Consider the following 18,791-nt stretch of genomic DNA (forward strand, 5'->3'; position numbering starts at 1 on the left):
TAAAAAGAAAATAAAGCCAAGTGTCATTATAAAGATTTCATTTCCTAGTGCATCATCAGTCTTTACCATTACTAAGTTCGAACAGACCGAGGGAAACAAAGAGAGCAGGTTAGAAAACAAGGGACAGAGAGAAACTGCAAGTGTCTGTTCGGAATTAGATATGCAGAACTGAGGCGCATCTGTCCTGTCACGCTTCTGGTCTCCAACAGCCGGAGGTGCCCACGCTAAATAAGCACAACAAATTCACCACAGGAGTGTGTGTGTGTGAGCAGGAATGGGAAACATCAGGAAGCTCTGGCGCGTAGCAGCACCTTTCCGGTAAAAACAAATTCAGCTGGACGTGTCTGCAATGCCAAAGGTTAAACTGATCTACAGGAGTTAAGTTGGAGGTGGAAAAGATCCAGAAGAGTTTGAGTTTGAAGAGTTTGGGAGTTTGAACGACAGTTCGTCGCTGTCAGCAGCTGTAATGAACTAACGAGGAATAAATGCAACCTGTTGAATGAGCTCAGCTCTGAAGTAAAATGATGTTTACAGCACGGGCCTCAGATGTCCATATCTCACTGTCAGCTCAGATGTCCATATCTCACTGTCAGCTCAGATCTAACGTCTCTGCTTCTCCACACATGCAGACATCTGCTGCGTGTTCATGGTTACGACGAATGTTGAGCAACCAGAACCACCAAGAAGCGACTAATTCGTGGGTGTTTTGTGGCTTTTTTTTTTTTTTTTTTTTTGCATCATGCCAAATGCTACAAGGCAGATGGAAGAGATCGTGAAGATGTTGTGCAATGCGAGATGTTAAGTTATTACATTTGAAGACGGGGTAAATTTGATTTTGGAAAATTTAGTTTGCATAGCGTTTCAAATTTGCACGATGCTGCATGCCCTGCTGCTGATTTGTTTATCTTTTCATCAATGATATTTTATGACCCTGACAGACTGACAACCTGTGACAGCTGAGATGGACTAAAGCTCCCACCCCTGCTGCAATCCTGAGTAGGGCTAGTGGTTAAAAAAAAGGCTGTATAGATGGCTGGATGATTTATTATTCTTGAATTTGACATGTGCGGCAGTGTGCAGGGAATGTGCAGAACTCATATGTGTCTTCAGGTGTGGATGATAGAAGTTGCATGTGTTTGTTTGCCCATATGTGAGTTTATGGAGTCAGGTTGGATTTCTGAACTCCAGCATTCTTCGAGCTCGAGCTCCAAGGGATTAAAGCGTAGGCGTATGATAAAGTGTCATGAGTGTCCATGCCTGCTCTTTTACAGAGGTGAGAGCAGTGAGAGTTTCCCCTTTTGAATCATTCCCCATCATACACATACCTACAGTCTTTCTGCGAGAACAACTGTCCCGTGTCGCTTTAAGAACAGAAAAAAAGCAAACATCTGTTATGTAGGTTAAAAAGCACCTTAAAAAAAACACCTGGCTGAAATTCAGAAAAGCTCCCCAAGGTCTTAAGTTATTGTCCATTTTTCTTCCTTCAATAAACAGAAGCAGATAAATGGAACATATTTTCAGTGCCCTATAAATCCGCCTCTATCTCACTTGGTTCACCCTTCAGTAACAAGTGAATCCAGCCTGTAGAAGTGTCAGCGATTTTTTATCCAACATCTTACTTACCTCAAAAAATTACTCAAGTTTGTTTGTTTAAAAAAAAAAAAAAAAACATCTATAAACTCTTATAAATGCTCCTCAGGGGCTAAAAACCCAGATGTCCCCAGCCCCGGTGCTGAAACGTTAAAGATAATTCACTCCTCCTGCAATCCCCACAAAGTAATTTTACATAATTTTAAAGACGTCCTGCATCCCCATCTCCACCCCCCAAACAGACAAACCAAGCACACACACACACACAGACACATTGACACACACACACATGTATGCACACAGCCCTCAGCGCTGCTCTGTGGGTCTTAAGTGTGCATAACATGGCAGCCATTATCCTATTAGCAGCAACAGTGGCCTGGGGGCAGGTAAGGGAGCAAAGGAAGGAGGAAAGGAACCGGCACTAAAGAAAAAAACAGGAGCTGCAGCCGGTGGAAGGAGGGTAAAGCAACAGTTCGTAGGTAAAGGGAGAGTATGAATGTAAAGTGCACGGGGAAGGAAAACAAGCTGACATGCATTTTAGCAGCTGTGGCAGCGCAGCAGTGTGGTTGGAGCTGTGGAAAGAAAAAAAAGATTAATAAGCGGAGAAGATAGATGCAAAAATTGACTAAAAATAGAAGCAGGGGTTTTACCCACGGCAATCTTCAGAAGAAAGAATTGGGAGGCCCTCTGTGTGCACATCATTACTTTACCTGGCATGCATTGGAAAGCTCTTTAAATGACTCATATTCTCTTTGAGCTTCAACAGACGCCCTGCCGAGCTTGATTTGGCCACCATTTGCAGATCCCAGCTCCAAAGTCAATCTCTCACTTTGAACTGCCCAAATAATGGACTTCAACCGCTTCACTACCGCATGCTAATTTCCTTTATGATAAACCAAGTTGCTCTTCTTCGCTGTCACACACCAGCCCCAAGAGCTGCGTGCACAGCAGGGGTGTTAGCGACGATGTGCTTATGCAAACCCCACATACCCTCTCTGCTCCCAATTAATCCCCCACCGCACCAACCTCCTCTTTATTCCCCCCCTTTCCTTCCTTCCTTACCTAACTTCCATTCCTCACTTTCTCTCTCATTATTCAGCTGCCCTGTCCAGGCTCTTTTCACAAGGTCTCTATTGAAGTCAGGGGAAAAAAGGCTCAGCAGCAGCTGGCCACTCTTTTCTCCAGAGCAGGTATAGAGGAGCTGAGAGCTCTCTGCATGAGCGAGCCCCATTCCTCCAGCTCTATTCAACTCTGCCTTTGCCTCCACTATTCACCAAGGCTCTACTTTGTCAAGAGCAAGGGAGCAAAGGAAGAAGGAAAAAAAAAGGAGGGATCAGCCTTTTCACTCTTTGTACTCCACATGGCTATACAAGCATTTCCAAAGCCTCCACTAATGAGTTGGCCACAGCGTTGTGTGAGCGGAGAGAGAGTTAGAAACAGGTTTGCAAAAGAGAAAAGGTTTGATTAATACGGGTTCATTCTTTTCTCTGATGGAATGCCGGTCTTACGTTCATCAGCCTACATGGGTGGCTTCACTTTATAAGTCCATTTGTGTCACGTATAACCAGCTCCGGGATATTTAGAGGGAAAGCGCAGCAATTAAAGATGATAATAAATGTACAAGTGCAAATGCAGTGGAGTGTGATTTCACTCAATCACTGTAATTTATGTGGTTCAGAGGGAAAATGTTTTGTGCCCGAGCTGTGAAGTGGCTGGTAAACATGCAGTCTTTGTGGCAGCAGTTAACACGCCGTCTAATTGCCATTTCTCCACAGTTAATGATACACTCAAGATAAAGTAATGATGCTGAATGAATTGCTCGTAAACATATACAACGCATACCAAGAGGGAGACCATTTGGCTCACTAGTGAATGGGTATCCAGTTACTTCAAATAAATTGAATTTTCCACCTCTGGTCTGCGGTGCCATTGAGTGTGTTTGAAGACCTAATTGAATTGAGACTTTCAGACCATTCTGATTTCGCTAGCTAATTAAACCGCTCACTGGCTATCTAAATGCCAGGCCGGTGGGTAACCAGCCGTGAAATGTGACAGGTCAAACGTAGGCCTAGCGATTTTAAATCTGTGGATTTGAATCAAGTCGTTTTAAAAGCTTTTTTGCTTTAAGAAAAACGTGCACGGTGGAGACAGGTCACCGAGTTCGGTAATTCCAACTGTTTTATAGCTATATTCCACACAAACAACAAAAGCTGTGTTTAATCCCATTCAGAGCCTGAAGAGAGAGCAAAAGACAAGGGCAAGGGAGAGAAAAGACAGAATGAGATCTCTTTTTTTTCGTACAAACGTGTTTGCACTAAAAAACACAGAAACAAAAAGCGCTGGCAGACTGAAAGCTGTTTGGCTGCTGCAGCCCTGCACCACCTTTCAAAAAGTGAAACAAGCACATTCCTCTGCTAGGACAGAACAAAAACTGTTCCGGGCCATTGCTTCTTTTATGAAATATTCTATTGACAAGGCCTATTAAAACAACCACAGCCGAATACACAAGAGAGTCACCTTTCCCCACCCTGTCTGTCAAAGTAGCTGTAAACCGACAAGCCGTGGCTTCGACTTCGCAGGGCGAGGATGTGAGCAATGTAGACACAAGCAAACACCTGTTGAAAGGACCTGGAAACTAACTGCCATTTTGGGCCCCACTTTCAACAATGCATGCCTTCACTGCAGCTGACACTGTGGGCTTGAAATGTAAGCATAGTAGACAAGGTGTGCGCTTCTCGCCACGCCTACCTCGTGATGGAACAGGTTAGGGAGCTGGTATGGTTTGTCTCTCATCGCTCGCCGTTGGGCTGCAAAGCTGCGAGTCTTACCTACTGACAGGAACTTGGCATGGCACAGCCTGATTCACCCTCGTCATAAGGAAAACAGTGATGTGAACTGTGAAGGTTAGCTCACTTTCTATGCAGTGAGAAAAAAACAGGAGAATAGCTGGAGCTATGGTGTTTAGACACCTGCAGGTTGCACCACACTTGAAGCTTCTTTGTTATTGTCTTTCATATACCCGTGGTTTAGTTCATTATCTGGCGAAATACTGATTCCTCTCGACGTAGCTATCACTCCTAGCTTATTTCTTTACTACAGGTGTAAATTTCAGGGGTAGTGAAGTGGCACGGTGGTTAGCACTGTTGCCCCACAGTTCTAGGTTTAAATCCACCATGTCGGCATGGCTTTCTCTCAGTGTCTGCATGAGTTCTCTCCATGCACTTCTTCCCAACGGTGTGCCCTGCCTCTTGTACCTGAGTAACTGGCATTGGCTCCAGTAACTCCCCTTGACCCTGGTAAGGCCAAGTGTAGGAGATGGATGCATGGTTGTTCTCTGTGCATTTTCATAATGATAGCGTTTTACACATGAATATCTGTTTGGTTTGTTGCCAGGTCAGTGGAGACTGTACGGTGGCCCTGAAAGGTCAAACGCAATGCAACTTAACAACACCAGGAAATAGAAAAATGCTGTAAAAGCACGAAAAGTTGAAGTTGAAAAAAACACAGCAGAAATACAAAAAAAAAAAAAAACCCCCACTGTGATCATAAAAAAAATAATGCAAAACTAATGGGGAGATGATAATGTAACTGAGTAGCTGGGGAAGTGACAATGTAGCAGTAAAAAACAAATAGCAAGCATGTATCTAAAGTAATTGTGCAATTAAAACACACATTACCTGCATCCTTTTCTCTCTCACAACACTGAAAAATGCTCTACTCCATTAAATGTATGTGAGTGTAGCCTGTCGCATGCTTTGGTTTTATATCTTTACATTTATTTACAACACATATCTTCTTCAGACTTTTAAAATTTATAAAAATAAGTAGTCATCAAGTAATCAGTGATTATTCCTAATTTTGAGGAAACCCTAAGGTAGATCAGAGTCAAGGCCAGAGTCTTTCATCCAAAATGTCTTGCACGTGGAGTGTTTATAGACATCCTGCACCTTCTTGCCTTTACATTTTTCTTTCTCTGCATCTGTCACGCTTTCCTCTTCCCCCTCTTCACTCACGTCCTCTGCCTTGTAGGCCACGTAATCACGCCACTTAGCAGGCAGTCTGGTATCGACACAAGTGCCCAAACTGTTTCTGCTTCCTATTAGCCAGGCATCTCTGCACTCCTGCAACACCCGTTAGCCATCTAGTCCCAGTTTGATGAGTTGGCTGCGTTTCACGCCTCTCCACTTTATAGTTGATGAATAGCTGCAGCAGATGGTTTGTTATCTTTGAAGATTCCAGTAAGATGAGCGTGATGAATCGCTCCAGGCCTCGCACGTCCACCCCTCCTCTCCCCTCCTCTCGCCATCACGTTACCCCTCCAGCACTGAAATAAAGTGAAATGTGAACAATGTGTATTTGACTCATCGTGAACACATAAGAAGCTACTGCCTGCACTTCTCATACCGGCCCTGAAATCTGTGGACGTGTCTTTATGGACACTTTGATTTTGTTCCAGCTGCATAAACACCAATATGAATGGTGTTAAAATCATAAAAAACAGATATAAAAAAGAAGAAGCCAAGGGCTCATCTGGTGCAATCGTTATCTTCTTTAGAATGGACTCTCATGACAGGAACATGTCCACTAACACAGACAAGAATGGGCGTGGGGTGAGTCTGAGGAGTTTCCCAGTTGTGATAGAAAAGGCCGTTAATGCTTTTCTTACAATGTAACATCGTTGTTTGACTGTCAGTTTAATGAACGGCAAAAGTAGTGCCAAAACATATGCTATCAAAGTAAAGAAATATCTGCTACTGAAATAAGAATTTGGAGGAAAAAATATGAGAAGAAATATTTCTCATTAGTTTAACTTGCTGTCTGCCTGCTGCACTAGTAGACATTATATGACCAGATAAATCACATTAAGAGACAAGTCAACAGTCCACTCAAAATAGAGCCCCAAAGTACCTGGTCCACATACCCTGTTTGTTGGGCTGGGCATTTGTGGCATTGCTGCGATGGTTTATATGAATAAGGACATTTAAATAGCAGTTCAGTGGCTGGAAGTCCAATATAATAAACTCTAGCAATTTGATATTTATATATTTTACTATTGATATATTATATTACTGAGTATCAATTAAAAATATACTGAAAAAAAGACACGATTTAATACTACACCATATATTCCTAAGAAATATAATTATATAACTGGAATTTACTTTCTAAATACATTTCTTATCAAACGAATAGATATAAATACCATATTATATTTTAAAGTTGAAAGTTTGTGAGATATCAAGCATTTAAAATATTTGAATGATTTTCACAACTCCAAAGAACAGTCTAAAAGAAATGCAGTTTCTGGACAAAACTATAGAAATTTGCAGTTCTCCATCACCATCGAAGTCATGTTTTAACAGTGTCTCATTTTGCAGATATTTTCCTCGCTTCCAAGAGCCAGAGGCCTCACCTGTAGGCCACAGCGCTCACTCATACACATGGTGCAATGTGAAACCTTTGCTTATTCACTGGAAAGGAACCGCGCTGCTAAACTGCCTGCAGTGCTCCAGGTGTGAATATCTATGTCCTTGCTACTGTGATTAATAGCAAAGAAATCTGGGACTTCTCCCAACACGAAGCGATCACAATAGCTCCGACAGAGTCAATCAATACTTATCTTTCAGTGCTGAGAAAAGAAATGTGACGAGAAAAAGAAGAAAAAAAAGCGTACAAGGGGCCGGGAGGCTGACGGGGGCATTGATTTATCACAGATGTGCATTTTTGAGGCACAGGGCAAATATGATTTCAACATTTGGGAAAAATTTTCTGCTATCATGTGGCCATTACTGGGCATGCTCAAATGGTGAACGATTATTCTGGATGGACAAATGACACACATGTGTATGGGTGTGTTTGCAGGCCCATACACACATACAATTATACACATCCACTTTGCGTGCGATTGTGTATGCAAATTGTCAGGTACATGTACACAAAACATTTGCAGCTTTTCGCGGATGGTTATGAAAAAGGTTCTTTACTTAATCACAACTAATTTTAAAGACACCCCATTCAAAGTCATTGTGCAATATTATCAACAAGATCGAAAATAAATCGATAATTTAATCACATTATGTTAAGAATTTTATAAGAGGCCTTTCAATTGCTTACAGCGTATGGACAGTGTGTCAATATGGAGCCAATTTGAGCTACTTGGAATGTAAGTAGGCTTTACTCATGCACCGAACATTCATACATTTTCGTCCGTTTATCCAATTCAGGGTCACAGAAGGGCCTGTACAAACCTATACCAGCTGTCATGGAGCAAGAAGCAGGGTAGACTCTGCACAGGTTGCCAGTTCATCACTTTCTACCAACATAGGGACTGGCAACCATTCACACTCACACCTACAGACAATTTAGAACCACAAGTTAACCTGTGGGATGAATCTGGAGTACCTGAGAGAACTTAAATACAGTTATATTTAATTATGCTTTTACTGCACTTTTGGTATTTTGACTTTACACTTTTTTATGCTCCACTACTAGGAAGCAAATCCAGTATTTTTCTCCAGTTTTATTTGTAAGATGTTATTATTTAAGATTAAATACATTTAATTATGATTGGATTAGAATTAGAATATAAAATGATTAGAGTAGATTAGATTAGATAACATATACATAGGTGGAATCATCACCACAGTCACCGCCATTAATGATGTTTGCACAATCGTCTATCGTTAAACAGAGTAATATCCAACCACCTTTCCATCAATTTTCTTAATCGCTAATCTATTTCAGGGTGATGAGGGGTTGAAGACATTCTCACCTATCACTGGGTGAAAGTGGACCAGAGTAATTAGTATATTTTATTTTGACATTTTGATAGCAATTAATTTAACCTTGATTTGAGCCTGATAAGTATCTACTTTCACTAGGAGTATAGCATTTTTAAACTTGCAAATTTTGAACTTTATAAACAAAGTATTTCTGTAGTACTGTTATTTTTAAGTGATGTAAAATGTCTAAATTACTTTCACAGCAACACTCACTGCTGGATTCTATTCTTTATCTGAACACCTGCAAAGTGCAATTGTTCTCTGAAGCGGAGTGGAGATATAAGGGTTCTTCTTCTTCTTCTTCTTCTTCTTCTTCTTATTATTATTATTATTATTATTATTATTATTATTATTATTAGGCAACAGTCGACTGAGGTGTTCACTTGGAAAGAGAAATGTACTTACTATTCCACAATTGTTAATATTCATGCATACGCAAACTTTACACAAGCAAATGCACATGCACAATTCAACTTTCTCCAGCTGGAACTTTATCGTATTTTACAGAAACTCCTTCAAATGCGCGTGGCTGAGGGGAATACAGCCAATTGCTTATAATCAGCTTTCCCGCTCTTTCTTCTGTATGTAAATCTTGATGTCAGCCTTACTAAGAAATACTTAAATCGGGCTTTCAAACCAATTATGTTATTACGGCTTGTTATAATGCGATTACAGAGCTTGATCTGGGTAATTGTCTCTTTAAGAAGCAGTGAGAGTGAGAGGAGGTGGTGCGGTTTCACACCCCGGGGTGGGAAACATGGGCGGGGCCAGAAACCGCTGAGTGACAACTGCTCAAGGGCTCTCCAACTTCGCGAGGCAGTGAGAACCCGCAACGACCAATGAGGTTAGGCTGTAACCCGGCCGTCAACTCTCACCAGCCAATCACAAGCGAACCGGGGGAGGACCATTGAATTGCTGTTGTGTTTCCAACATGGGATTACCGAAAGGTCCCGTAGGAAAAAAAGGAAAAGTAACTGGGTAAGGGGGAAAAACTCATGGTGGTACTGAACGCTCAGAAGGAGGAGGAGGGGGTACTCAATTTAGCTATTAATCGCATCGTCGAGATTTTGTGACCACAGACTGTACCTGATAAGCAGCTGGTGGAGAACACCGGGCGTGCGGGGGATTTAAAGTTGGATGTATTCGACCGCCGCGGTATGGACGACATGCAACGTTCGGCTTGAGAGACCAGCGCTGGAGTTTTCACCACTGTTCCTGCGAGCCCGAAATTATTTCCTACATATTCAAATTTCTGGTTTCGTCTGGCAGTTTTCTTTTGCTTAGTGTTTACTTTTTTGTGCTACTCCGCTGATCAACTGTTACTTTGAGAGGTGTACAGGCGCAGTATCCTTTAACGTCTGACTGTTGCATGTTTTCAGAGGTCGGCAAAAGCAATATCACTACTGACAAACTACATTTAGCCTTTTATGCACAAAGTTTGGAGAGTTAAAGGAGTTCGCTGTAGCAGAGTTTCGCTGCTAGTCCGTGATTTACCTTTCATTATTTTTTTTAGCCCGCCTCGGACGCTAGAGGAGAAAGTTGGAAGTGGGGGACTTGTGTCAGAGATGAATGTTTCTGGGACGGAAAACATTTGGCTGCCCCAAAGTTGTCCGTGCTAGCATCTTTAGTACAAGAGGACAATTAATGCGTTATAACGAGCTTTCGTTTTTTTTCGTAGCCACATTAAAGACACCAGGTTGTGGGCACCGGGAGAGAGCTCAGCAGCCGCGCTATTAAAACTGGATACAAAATGGCGGCCTTCCTGGGACGATTTGGATATCTGTCTCGGTGTATTTTTTATTTAATTTTGTCGGTCGAATTCTTTCAAAGTTACGGATTGAGTTCAGACACACCATGTGCCCAGAACTGTACCTGCAGTGGCGACTCAGTGGACTGTAGTAATCTGGAGCTGACGGCGACGCCTTTGGACCTTCCAGTTCGGACTGTTTCCTTGTAAGTAAAGCGCTTAGTTGCTCTAACCTATTTATTGACCAGCCCATAACGGGATAACAGTGTAAAAACGTGGACAGCAGCATAGAGTGTTAGGGCTTTATTTGCTTAAACACGCCGACAGCACGGCTTTGAAACAGAGGACCCCTGTTGGTACGGGGCTTCTCCCCAGGAATCCCGTCAGAGAAGATTTTTGTGGTTCTGCTTAGAGTTGCATAGTTTTGCTTATGAACTAAAACAGAGGGGGGAGTGACGGGCAGCTGTCATAGAAGCTATGCCCGTGCCTCCTTTCTAACTGTATGTAAGCAAACAAAACTGCCCCCCTGCCCCGCGCGTTTTGTTTTCAGTTAGTTACCCCGTCAAAGTACTCCGGAGGCCCCCCGCGCCTCTAGAAAGTGACGGAACATTAAAACTTTACGCAGGTAGACCCTGAACATCATGTTGTAACTCCACTTGAGCTTTTTTGTTTTTCATGCTGTTCGTAAATTAAAGTCGCATAATCTTTCACAACATTGTACCCCCCAAACAAATAAAAGCATCTGTGAGTTTGACACTTGGCCAGATGCTGTGTTGAAAGACTTTTTGTGTAGTTCGGGCATTCCCTGCTGATGTTTTTTGTTTTTGTTTTTTTTTGCTTAAATAGTCAGACTTGGGGAGTTTTATTCAAAGTAAGTAGGTTAACAGGTGTTTTTGTTATCGCGAGAAGAGCCACGTGCGCAAACGTGTATTCCAAGTTGTCTGCACTTAAAAGGGTGTCAAAGGCTTTGCTTTGTGAATTATCGTTAACTTCAAGTCATTCTGTATTTTATAACGCACTTACTTTTAGAGATGTGATTGAATGTTCCAGGCTCTGGTTTATCTTCATGCTTAAAAAAAAGATTTATCTTTCTGTGCCTGGCACATGTGCCTTCGGTTGCATCTATCTGAAGGTGTATTCATGTTTCCAGTGTTAGAGTGAGCAAACAGTCCCTGCAGCCTGAGCAAACAAATAGACCCAAACATGTCATAACAAATTAACCGTCATTACTCAGTGAGACTTATGACAGGTATCATCCTGATTCCCCTTTCTGTCTCGCTAGATTCACTTCATAAATTCAATTTCTTGGGAAAGTCACCGGCTCCTGGAAGTAAAGCTGACAACAAATGAAACTCTGTCTGCCAGATCATTTAGGAAATGAGCTAATTTGGCACATTTTTATAAAACATCCCCCAATGTATGGGGAACTTAAGCACTTACCAGACTGAATTAGATAGTTTACTTACAGACAACACTGCTCTCTGTCCTCCCTGTTGACATGTTGTTTCTCACTGGAGTATATTGCACCCACTGTTTCCAGTGACTTTTACAAATCCTTAAACTTTTGAGATTTTTTAGTGTGTGTGTGTGTGTGTGTGTGTGTGTGTGTGTGTGTGTGTGTGTGTGTGTGTGTGTGTGTATTCCTGGGAATTTAGATAAAGGCCTTAGGACTGTTCTGGCTCCCAGGTTCCTGTTTGAGGCAGTTTTTCTTGCCACATGTAGTCAGGAATGCAATGGCTTTAAAAAGTCCTCAGAAAACACGAATAATGGCACTTGTGCCTGAGTAGCCCCGTTGCCCTGAAGCACCTCTTAGCCATTCTCAAGTGCAGATGCTGTTTATCATGCATGCACGCAGACTCACAGTACTGCCCTGTCCTCTTGGACAATGATCATGTATTGTGGAACAAATGTCCCATCTGAAACTGCTGCACTGGACCTTTTGGTTTGTGTGAAGACAGGGTTCCCCGCGCAAGCCCTGTGTCGCTCCAAGTCGGCTTCTGTTATCTCGTCCAAACCTTATCAGGCAGAGATTTAAGGACCCGCAATCTTTGTTGTTTTCAAAGGGAATGGCTTTATGGCTTTGAATTATCTTTTAAAACACCTAGGTTGCATATTTCCACACCACTTGAGATAGTCACATTGTGCTGGCGGCTAACTCAAAGGGAACCAGCTCTTTGCCTCTGGGGTCCGTAAATGAGCCAGATTAGTGGATGATTACCGTAAACCCAAAGAGGCAAGTACGGACAATTTCACCTGTGGCCCAATGTGATCCCATCATAGTGAACCCTGTGCTAACTCTGTCCACTTATGTGAAAACATTTTATTTTATTTTAGGGTATGCAGCAGTTTGGAAGGTTATTTTTTTTATTTCTGTGCACTAGAGCTTGTCTCGTGTGTGGTGCATGATGTGCACAGCTGAAAGGGAAACTTTGGTATTGTTGAAAAAGACAAGATAGAGCAGGGGCTGTGGTACAGTGCAACAATAATAGTTTTAGCCTGTCAAAAGAGCTGAAAGAGTCAGTGTGCACAGTCCCTGGTTTCAAACAAAGTGTGCTTGTCTATCTCCACCTTCAGGCATCTTAGCCAAGTAATCAGTGTGGAATCAGTTCATTGTTATGATTTCCCCCTGGGGAGGGAGCGGCAGTGGTGGTGCAAGAAAAGGCAGCATTGGTGGTTGTCAATAAACACAAGGCACCCACACCAGTTTTCTTCTCTCACTCAAGTGCGCAGTGCAGAGGCTTCCCATAAAGGAAAAATCTCATCATCACCTGAGGTAAACGAGTAGAGGCTGTTAATCCACAACAACAAGCACCCTCCGTTAGTCAAACATACAGCGTGCATGCTACAGTCGGAAGCTTTTAACCCTTCAACCCTCTGCTCTGCTGTCTGTAAAATGAACATGGTTCAAGCAGCAAATAAATGAACATTTCCCACCCTTTTGTGTGGGTGAAGAACGATAGCGCTGTCATTTAGCTGCTGCAGTTATCCTCACACAGGCGCTTAAATTGGGATTACAGTAATGAACCATGGCTCTTATGACACAGCAGCGCACTCGAGGAAGCTGCTCTTGGAGAGAGTTATCATACCTTCACCAAGATGGAGAATTTCAAAGCTTTTAGGCAGCAAATGATTGCAGCAACATTTTTCTTTTACACTTTGTGTTAATAGAACTGTATAATGTCAGGTTAAAGCCACAACCAAAGCAGCTCTTGCAGTTGTTTCCTGTGTTACAGAGTCAGGGAAAATGGATGAAGAGTGTAGTTTATTAGAATGGATCTGGAAAAGCCGATGAGCTTTTTGGCCAGTCAAGACAAGTGGCCAGTGGACCGGTGTTATACTGCAGTTCATCCATTACTAGCAGCCCCAAGTCCACAGAGTCCACATCCCTTGGTGGAGAGAAAACAGTAATGCTTTCCAGTTGTCAAAATAATCTCTCCTCAGGATCTTGTGAGAAAGTGGCCTTGATGGTGCATTCAGGGAAACAAAAGATGTTAGCACATCCTGCCTGGGCCACAGAAAGAACAGAGACAAATAAGACTCAAACTTTTAAGGGAAAAATGGGTGATTGACCAGGTGTGGAAATGTACCCTTAAAAAGAAGCGTATTAGCTACTTTTTGCTATTTTAGATCATTGATTACTGTATCGCAGTAATATTGATCACTATTGATCACACTAGAATGCTTTATTGCCCCCCCCCCCCCCCCCCCCCCCCCCCCCCCGCCTTTAAGCACATGAGATTTATGAGTGAATGCCTAACAGCCTGGACATCCAGCCTCTTTGAAACCTCTGTGGTTATGAACTTCTTCGTTGCACTTGTCCTTTCCTGTTTTACATCAGTGCTTGTAACATTTAACAAACTGTCCACCACTCTCAGATGTTTGCCTATTGTTTCTGATTGATGAATAGCCTAGCAACATATAAAGCAAGTTTACTCTCACAAAGTCACATATTCCCTCTCAGGAGTGGTGTCTTATCTTATTTGCAGCCACAGTAATGTGTATTAAAAGCATTTTTGCCCACTGTGCCACTGGCATAATGGGATTTTGCAAGTAAATAAAAGCATGAGCATTACAGATTTTGGCTGCGATTGCGTGCTGGGATAGAGATAAAGCAGATGGAGGGTGTCTGTTTGCCAGCGTCTCTCCGTCTTTTCTTTTTGCTATTTGTTGTTATGGAAAGTTCCATCTTTTCTACATATATATTTTTCACTTGAATACTGAGCCCTTGAATCACTCACCTGCTCTCAAATGACCCCCTGTGTAATGTGGCATTTTGCTAGTGGTTTCCCAAGTTTTTACATGTGCTGGCCAAACTCTCTGCTGCAAGTCATCCCCAAAGTGTAGCCTTCAACCTCACTTAAAGCCTTATTGGTAAACGCTACCCCCAACAGCTGGTTTTTGGCTTCTACCTCAGGAAATAGGTTTGTGTTGGTGGTTTCGGGATGGAGAGCCCAGATGGTCGATTGCAGACTGGTTACTGGGGGGGGGGTGTAACTCTGGATCACCTGGCCTGTGGGAGTAGGAGTTCGTGGAGAGGGATGCATTAAGCGGAAGTGTCTTGTTAATGCCACAGTCTGCTTCTGCTTACTGAATCTCAGCTCCACTAGTTGGTGAAAGTCCTCTCAGTGGTCAGAAACCTCAACCACTGTCACACATGTTGTAACACACAGTGGAAACCCAAAGGAAATTGCATGTTACACAGCCGTTTGCTTGACTGCCACATATATGCAGAAATAACACTTTTATTTTCAGGTAGTGTTTTGCTTCATCTAAGCTATTAATAGACACACAAAATAGGTTTAACCACTAGTACTATGCTTGCCCTGGGTTTACTTTTTCCATCATGGCCATTTATACTGTCAGGGATTTTGGATTTTATGTTGGGACTGACTGATGTATAAACACCACAGTGCAGAAATGTTTCGTCTCTTGCTTAAACACATCAACATTTGAGCAGCTGGGGCAGAGATACAGCAACAGCACTCAGCAGGGCTGAGCCCTTTGTGGTTTCTAGGGCATTTCTCGCTACGCAGCCTTGTAATCTTGTGGTATTGGTGATTATACCAAGTTTGTTTATTGTCATAGTTTTGCTGGCCTTGCGACTTTCATGTCTGGTAGATATTTTGTAGACCTAACTTGTGTGTTTAGAAGGCTTTAGGATGATATTATCATTGGAGGTGATCTTTATCAGGCCCACGTCACTTTTCCTCCCACATCAGGCCATTAGATTTTCAGGTTAGTAGAAGTATTGGTGGTTCTTAGATGGAAGATTAAATAGAAGTCTTGTTTTTTTTTAACCGGCTGAGATGATTCATGTAACGCATTAGCTGTGAGCAAATTACGAAGAAATGGCTAAAGCTTGATCCTCTACTCTAATAAGAGCAGATAAAGTCTGACATTAATATGGAGATATGGAATGAGCTCATAGCCTCACGCTGGCTCTAATGACAATCAAACAGCTGCTGCCACAACTCATTCGACAGGAATTCAGTCAGCAGAATAGATGGCTCTTTTGTGAAGACACTTTAGGGCGCCAAGTTTTTCTTTTTTCTCTTTTTTTTCCTCTTTTCCCTCTACCCTGAAGTCAGTATCTACAAAGTGGGCTTGATCAGTGAATCATCTGTGAATTCTGTACATCTGGTAAGAGTTTGGGAATCTGGAGAAGATGTTTGGGGGAGAAAAAAAAGTGTGACTTGGAAAGAGTGAGAGGTACTGCGCAAGTGAAGCAGCTTCACCCCAGAAAACAGACAGCCCTTCGAGACACAAGGGGAGATTGGAGTGCTAACTTGGGCCAGATTTTTTTTTTGGCCTTTGTACTTTCTGATACTTTAGAAAACAGCATCAACTTAAATCCCAAAACAACCACATATTCATGTGTAATCATTATTACCATGGGTAATTATTGTTCTGCTAATAAAATAAACATCACTGGGGAAGGAAATTAACGAATGAAAAACTGTCTGTCTTTTTCTTCACTTTGAAGTTAAGAGCATTAGGCCAGACTACTAGACAGGAGTACAACAATACAGTGTTTATGTTATTCTTCGAGATTAATTTGGGACACTCATTTCCCTGTACTCGGAATGATCTAGCATGGCGCCATTTGTAAAACATTACACTGTTATCACACTAGACGGCAGGAGCATGCTCCTGCATTAAACCCTTGGTTTGCCTGCTGTGCAGACGGCATCAACGGGTTTGTGCTTCTCATATGGAGTGCCCAGTCTCGGGTCTGTGGGCCCAGCCGTGGGTTCAAGCAGCGCCTCGGGCTGCTGCAGAAACTTTCCCCAACCTCGTCCTGGTTTGTTTGGAGTGCGCTGCTTCATCTCCTGCTATAACCCCAAAGCGGCAACACTCACAACGGGGCTGCACATGGCCCCAAGATGTGCCTGCATCGGAAAACTTCAGAGTCACGCTCCCTGTCGGGCTGATTTCAAAGGCAGGAGCAGCCTCTTTGAGTTATGTGTGTGGGGGCAGTGAGTATCTGTAATGCAAATGGTAAAATATGCTGAGCCCATCAGCACTACATCTCTCTGATCTTGCACCTAAGTTCTCCTTGCCCCCCCTTCCAAGGATCTGGTATTTACTGTGTTTCTTTGCTCCGATTTTAACGAGTCAGATTTATCACTTCTATAGTAACGCTTGTCGGCCAGTTTATGCTTTTAACCTTGTCGAAACTGATAAGATACCGGCCCCACTTCTCATTCGCTGTATGACTTGTGTGTAAAATGGTGGCCGGGAGCTGGTGTTAGCTTTGTGTACACTCTCACTGCAGTTGCCGGGCTATAAACTGGCCTTTAATGACAGGAAGAGCAGCGTCGGTGTGTGTATGTGTGTTTGTGTGTCTGTGTGTCTGGCTCTCTGACACGCAGGTTATTATTTGACCAGTTTTACGATGCCATGAAGTCGACCACATTAAAGAGCTTTTGTCTCACAACTGGGCTACAGAAGGCTCATCCCTGACATCACTTCACACTTTGAGCGAGCAAAGTTCACACTGCATTTATCTACGATAGAAATGGGAAAAGATAATGATGATGTATCTCTGTATGTCTAAGTCCCTGCACTTTTCCTCCCTCCTCACATCTCCTCTCCCACACACAGGCTATGCGCTGACTTACAAGTGTAGTGTCATACGCTATGACATCACTCCACTACTCACAGGCTTCCTCTACTCCCACAGTACCCATAACGAAGCAATTTTTTAAAGCTTTTTAATGAGTTTTATGTGTCACATCGGCTACACAGTCCAGAAGTGATGGTCTTCTGCAGGCGCTAGGCTCCATTTTTCTTTCTAAGACACCTGCTCTATGAAGCAGGCCTTTCATGAGTTTATCATGCTTGCTTTTGAAGCGTTCCTTCCCAGGTATACTCGGATTGAGTCAAACCTTCCAACTAGTTGTTAAGGCGACCAGCTTAGGATGTTGTCAATTGAAGTATGTCTGTTGCTGTTTCATAAAGAACCTTTGATATGTTCCATCTTTAAGTGTTTTAGGGTACTGGTACTGGGCCAAGTTGACTTGGTGGGGTTGTTGTGAGCAAAAACTAAAAATTTTAGGTGCAATGCACTAGAGACGGCAGAGTGAAAGTACATCCGAGTAACTAAAGAGGCAGCAGATTGTATTGTTCAGTTATTTATTTGGAGGATAAAATAATATTTAATAATTGAAAAAGCTGTTCCTCCACATAAACTCGCCCACGCACACCAAAGGACTCAAAATCTGAGGGAAAACATTGGTAGACTGTGTGATGAATGTTAATTGTGCCCCTTTTTGATTATCCAAAATGCTTTACTGGCATCAGCACATTAATCAGAACAGATTGAAGTCATTGCGAAAATTAGCATTTGATTCAACGTTTAGATTTTCCCACACTTTTTTTGGCTAACTACCTGGCTGAGAGTGCTTTTGAGTGTGATCCTGCTGACTAATGTCAAACAGTCCTGCCCATTATGAAGTAGTTGTACCACACAATGGAATGCAGTGTTTGAACCACTCTCAATTTTTTTTAAGGTAAATTGCAGTAGTGTTTGCCATGTTTAATAAAACACAGCTACACTTCGTTTTCCAGCTGGTTGAACTATACAGCATAAACTTGCAGAGCTTTATGGAACGCTAAACCCAGTTTAGCATTTGAGAGGATATTTGGATAGTTCTTTTTTTTTTCTTCTTCTTCTGAGCATGTTTGTTTCTGTTAGTGTTGGCGTCTGCATCTCTCCACTCGCGGAGCAGTCGAAAACTCAAAGACTTGTATTTTTCTTACCCGATGCAGCAAATTCTTTCAGAAACTGCATGAGTGCAAGGTCACTTTCTGGAAAGCATTAACAATGCTTAAAGCTGGAGTCACATTCCCTCCTTCTTTCCTGCCATATGAGGGAGTGTGTGTGTGGTGGCGATGGGGGTTGGAGAGGGAGAGAACCCAGCCCTTATCATCACCATCGCCTCCTTTACAGTAGGTGTTAAAATACTGTGAAACTTATCTCATCTGATAGGCAAGAAAACAGATTTGTCTCAATGAAGTGGGAAGGAAAAGACGGAGTTGTGTAAATACCATAGGTGACTGAGGAAAAAAAGGCACAGGCGTGCTTGCATATACACACATAAAGGGCCAGTTCTGTTTGCTGCTGTGGCCTTTGGCACCAACCCGACAGGTTTACCCCCCAACCTCGACTT

At 42.6% G+C, this 18,791-nt stretch overlaps 1 protein-coding gene across 2 annotated transcripts in view; it reads left to right on the forward strand.

The window, feature by feature from the left end:
- Nucleotides 1–9,274: 9,274 nt before the first annotated feature.
- Nucleotides 9,275–18,791, forward strand: part of lrig1 (leucine-rich repeats and immunoglobulin-like domains 1) — a 37,332-nt gene continuing 27,815 nt past the window's right edge. The window contains exon 1 of one of the 2 annotated variants that reach the window (XM_080892612.1): nt 9,275–10,325. In XM_080892612.1, the coding sequence (XP_080748738.1) occupies nt 10,123–10,325 (203 nt within the window). In that variant the 5' untranslated portion in view covers nt 9,275–10,122. The remainder of the gene's footprint in view (nt 10,326–18,791) is intronic. The other variant, XM_080892611.1, reaches the window with a different exon arrangement.

The sequence above is a fragment of the Rhamphochromis sp. 'chilingali' genome (genome assembly GCF_963969265.1).
Source record: "Rhamphochromis sp. 'chilingali' genome assembly, chromosome: 9".
Classification (NCBI taxonomy): Eukaryota; Metazoa; Chordata; class Actinopteri; order Cichliformes; family Cichlidae; genus Rhamphochromis; species Rhamphochromis sp. 'chilingali'.